This window comes from Anas acuta, chromosome Z (genome assembly GCF_963932015.1).
Source record: "Anas acuta chromosome Z, bAnaAcu1.1, whole genome shotgun sequence".
Classification (NCBI taxonomy): domain Eukaryota; kingdom Metazoa; phylum Chordata; class Aves; order Anseriformes; family Anatidae; genus Anas; species Anas acuta.
Genome location: NC_089017.1, coordinates 63737306 through 63742319, shown reverse-complemented (window position 1 = coordinate 63742319; position 5014 = coordinate 63737306). Strand labels below are relative to the sequence as shown.

Below are 5014 nucleotides of genomic sequence, written 5' to 3'. Positions count from 1 at the left end.
ACAGAAAGCAGTAACTGAAAGCTCTATTTTTTGAGGATATTTTTTTTGTTGTTCAATAAAAAAAGGGGGGCGGGGGGAGCCCTCAGAATAAAAACTAATTTCTGACACCTAAAAATATTAGCAATAGATGACACCGTCTTTCATCTTGAATACTTCAGTCACCAAATAAATGTCAACTTGGCAACATTCTGGCTCTCAGACATGTGCTCAGAAAATGTTCCACTGCTTTGAAAGAGCCATTTGGCCCAAGAGACAGTCATAGACAATAGGATTTCTTCTTGGTGTTTGAAGTAGCAGCTGCCAGATATTGGCAAAGGCCTGACTGTTGGTGTTGTTCTATAGAAAATACCCCGGATTTGGGAGGGCAGGGACAGGCACTTAGCTATTGCAGATAATCTCTTCTAACTAGTGGGGAACATCCAGCTTGACTTCTAAGAAAAAAACATGTGGCATAACACTATGACCTCCTGATTCACTCAACAGGCAAAAGCAAACAAAACCAAACCAAAAAGCAAACCAGACTATCCAATCTATAGCTTCTGTTTTTAATTAAAGGGTAATTTTAAACAATAATACCTTTGGAAGGCAGGTGGGACTTGAATCTTCACGCACATTCTAGCAAAGGACAGAGCTCTCTGTTTGCAATACATAAATTAATTTTAAGCCAAAAAGACAATAGACATGAGGAAGACCACTCGTCATTCCAGAAGCTGGAATATGTTCTGCCCAGAGTTAAAACAAGCCAACATTCAGCATAAGGAAAACAATGTGTGGTGGAGGGAAGAGGGCATTGAAAGGAAGACAGAAAGACCAACATGCAGACAGAAACAAAGAAATGGTATAATTTCAACATGCTCACCATCTGGAAATGTGAAGGAGTCAGAAAGCAGCAATCAGTTTCAAAACAGCCATGTTGTAAAGCTGCGGCCAGTTCTCTCTGCCAAGTTCAGTGGTTCAGTCCAAGAGAGGAAAAAGGTTGGTGAAGGACTGCAGTGATGACTTACCTATAAGCATTAATTTTGACTTTCTGACTGTTACTTTTTAAGAAGGCAGACACCACAATGAAATCAACTCACACATGGAATATACGGGCTTAGGTGTACTCAGTAAAAGAGTTATCACATGATATATTTCCAGCTTTGCATTGAACATCAGTTTCTTTCCTTCAAACCCACAATACAATTTCTGGAAGTATCAAGTGTAAGTCACCTGCTGCCTGCACAGATGCTCATTTACACAGATTATGAAAAACCTCTGGAGATTCTTTCAGAATGAAGCATGCAATGTATATATTGCACTATAGTACCCGAGGACTTATGTACCTTACAGCACAGAAATACAATACAATTGATTAAAATATCATTTATTTTTTTAAAAAGTTACTCCTATACAGAAGCAACTATTCAGAATGAAAGTGCCTATGATACCACAAGCAGAAAGTGGTAATAAATCTATTGTTTTTTCTTGTGATCCTCCACAAATAACCATTTCCATAATACACCTGTCTCATGCATCTTCACAAGCTCCCTTTTGTCCTTTTGTTTGTACCACCAAATCTGATCTTCCTGAGGGACATCTGCTAATGTAGGAAAAATCTAGGGACATCAAGCACACAGAAAAACAAAATTGATCCTTAAAAAGCTCTTTCTTAATCTCTGGTTAATTCCCAGAGATTTTCCACCCCACCCCCACTAAACCATAACTAAGACAAAATTTTGTCTTTCTTAGTACATTAAGAATAGGAGCCATGAATGATCAGGCCTTTTAGCAGACTGGAGAGGAGGTGAGGACATCTGCATTAGAAATTCTCTCTAACCACCTTGAAATTGTTGGTTTTTTTTCCCCCGCTTGCTAGTGAAAATGGGCAGTTCCAATTCTGTAAGTTCAGAATTTGGCAAGGAGGAGGTTATAAGTGATAAGAACTGATCTGAGAAGAATATCCCCCTTAAAAAAGGCAGGTGGGGGAAGGACATCATATTCACTCTACTCTTCCACCATCCTTTCCTGAAACTCAATTTCTTACTGCACCAGTTGCTGTCACTTCAATTTTATTATGTCTCTAACATCATAGCAATACCTTTGCATATCAAAACATTTGTGCCAGGGTACCACAAATCCATAAAAACATAACTGCATTACTTAACTAGATGAATGGATGTGGCTTAACTAACATATGCATGCAATGTCAAGCAAACTGAAAGAAGTGGTTTTCCCAATTATGTTATGCATCTGTTCAACTCTTGCTTTTGAAGATTCCTTTCTGGGAAGAACTGCTCATTGTTAATGAAATAGCTGCTTTGTTTTACACATTCAGTTTCCACATAGTTATTAATAACCCTGAAAGAGCCGACCTATGTCCTGATTATTTTTCTTTTTTCCCCATCCATTAAAACCATTATCTGGTGATTTGGGGTGCAACATTTGCCAGAAAGCACCTACCATTTGTTATAGTATTTAAAAATAATGATTTAGATGTTACTGAAAGTGTTAGTAGAGTTTCCTAATCCAGTAGTTTTCAGGACCCAGGAGCTTCCCTGTTTCCTAGCCTGGTAAAGTCTATCAGGGTACTGCTATAGGCCCTGTAGGTTACCCACATACAACAATGTATGCAGCTTGTGCTGCTGCCATATCCCCAAGTATTTCCCAGACACACATGTACAAGCATGCACAGCTACACCCTGCATAGACCAGCACAGAGCCTTTACCAACACCTCCCTGAACACCACCAACACTCACACAGACAAGAACTAGACAGACCCCACACTGGCACTGAGCCTCTCTCACCACACGCAGAACAGAGATACACCCACAGAGCCAGGCAAAAATAGGTTTTAGTAAAAAGGTAGGACAAATAAGAATACCTAAAAAAACTAACCTATCACTTCTGTCATTTAAACATACCGAAGACCCACACATAACTTTTCATGACAGAAGAACTGATGCATTCCACTGGCATAACATACAATTGTTCCTTCTCATCATTAATTTCAGAACACGTAAACCCAGCTCCTCTGCAACTACTGAGATAACTATACCTCCTGCTGTATGTCTTCTTACTATTTACTTTGCTGCTGTCAACCATATCTTCTCTGTTTAGATTGCACCATTGTGCCACTTTAGAAAATACTATTTACTTTCTCTAAAAAAAAAAAGTTTGTTTTTTTTTTTTTTAAAGTGCTTGGGGAAAAAGAAAAACTGATCTTTATCTGGAGGGTTTCTTTAAGAAAAATGAAAGGGTTAAATACAACTTCAAAAGAAAGAAGAGTCTGAAGAGCCTACTTTTTAATTGCACTTCAAGATCCTTACAGAGTAAAACTGATTCTAAAAGTCAAGACCTCACAACATCCTCCCATGTTCCTGAGAAAGCCATGCCTCTACCTACTCCACTCACTCAGAGTGGTTTCCACACATGTTGAAGACATGCACCACCAGCCTCCTCCTCACACTCTCTGCTGGGACCTCCTGTAACAAAACTGATCAGACATAGAACAATAAGTGAAGGAAAACTGATTTTGTAGTGTAACATTCAAGAAAAAAAAAAAAAAGACACAATGATCAATCAGGTTTATATGCAAATGTATATTTTAAAAGGTTTTTTTCAATGCAACTACCACACAGGACAGAAGCAAGAAAGCCTTCAGCAGGTTCAGCAGTGCTGCCAGAATCCACAAAGTGATCAGAAGGTAGATGAGTCCAGAATTCGGAGGTTGTGGAAAGGCTGATGCCTCATGAGGATGCCATTGCTGGCACCAGCCAACAGCTCTACGACAATTAGCACAGCACAGCAACAAAACAAGTAGAGCATGGCAAAATGCAACCGGTCCTCCAGCTTCCTTAAACAGCCTTCTTGAAAAAGCTGCTCCAGCTGGTGTAATTCACCCCTGCAAACAGAATACTTCTCTTTACAACAGCTCTCAGGGACACGAACGTTTTCAGCCAGAAGATGCCAAGAAGCAGATGCTGTCTTTAGCCAGTCTGTGTAATTTTGGACCCCACAGCACTGCAGCCTTTTCTGGACCACATCCACAGCACTGCTGCCAGGAGCCTGGGAGTGCGTCCCATTATACTGATAGAATAGGTGACCCATCGTGCTCTTCAGGTCAGTTGCCATCCGAATAGAATAGAGTTGTGCCAAAATTGCTGAAGACACTTGAAGACAAAGAAGGATAAGCAACAAGTGCATGAAAACCCCTTGCTGATAGCGGGAGCTCTTTGTAGAAATAGAAACAGCCAAAATACCCGTAGGCAGCAGGACAAGTGCAGCTACAACAGCCAGCCAGCCAGGGAGAGATAAGAAAGTCTCCTGAAAGAAGTCTTGGTAGTTCTTGCACAACAGGATCACAAAAAATCCACCAAAGGCCAGAGCTGCTGCACAGCCCAAGAAGAGAAAACCAAGGACCATCAGCAGAGAGCGAGCAAAACTCCTGAGCCAGGAGTCCTCATAGTGCCACAGAGACAAAATCAGCATCCTAATTCTCTTCATTGTGCTTAGCCTCCTAGCAGCCCAGCCCTCACCACCAGCATTTTTGAAAGACCTCCACCCCACTTGTACAGGTGTAGCAGATGACATCTCCACCCACAATCAGCTTGCAAGGGATCAATGCTGATGAGACTCCCTCAGCATAAAGTCAGTTTTCCACCAGCTATTCATGTGTTACTGCTTGCTTAGCATAGCCTGCAGAAATCAGTAGAGATGGTGCCAAGTTTCACGTTGAGAGGTCATTGACTCTGCTGTTATTGAAGGCAATTTCATTTGAAGAGGAAGCACGGCTGGAAAGAGGCTGAACCTGTTGAATTACAATGTTTGTGTATTAAAGAGCTAAATGTAAAGAAACAGTCAAGGTGATGGTCAGCAGTGCTAGGTCAGATCACTTGGGCTACCGAAATGACAGAGGTAATCCAACTACAGCACTAGCCAAAATGGCAACAAATGTACAAGTCAGAGTCATTAAGGAAAGAATAGTTTAAGTGGAGCTATTCAATCAAGAATCTCTGTAGGTAACACACACCCAGA

At 40.8% G+C, this 5014-nt stretch overlaps 1 protein-coding gene across 1 annotated transcript; it reads right to left on the bottom strand.

The window, feature by feature from the left end:
• Positions 1-3559: 3559 nt before the first annotated feature.
• LOC137848493 (tetraspanin-36-like) lies at positions 3560-4526 on the bottom strand. Its single transcript, XM_068667628.1, has one exon. It carries the CDS (start codon positions 4481-4483, stop codon positions 3677-3679), a length of 807 nt encoding a protein of 268 aa, XP_068523729.1. The 5' UTR covers positions 4484-4526; the 3' UTR covers positions 3560-3676.
• Between the last annotated feature and the right edge of the window lie 488 nt (positions 4527-5014).

What these genes read in the sequence shown, in the direction of transcription:
- LOC137848493 (XM_068667628.1), bottom strand. Translation starts at nt 4,483, where the DNA reads ATGAAGAGAATTAGGATGCTGATTTTGTCTCTGTGGCACTATGAGGAC.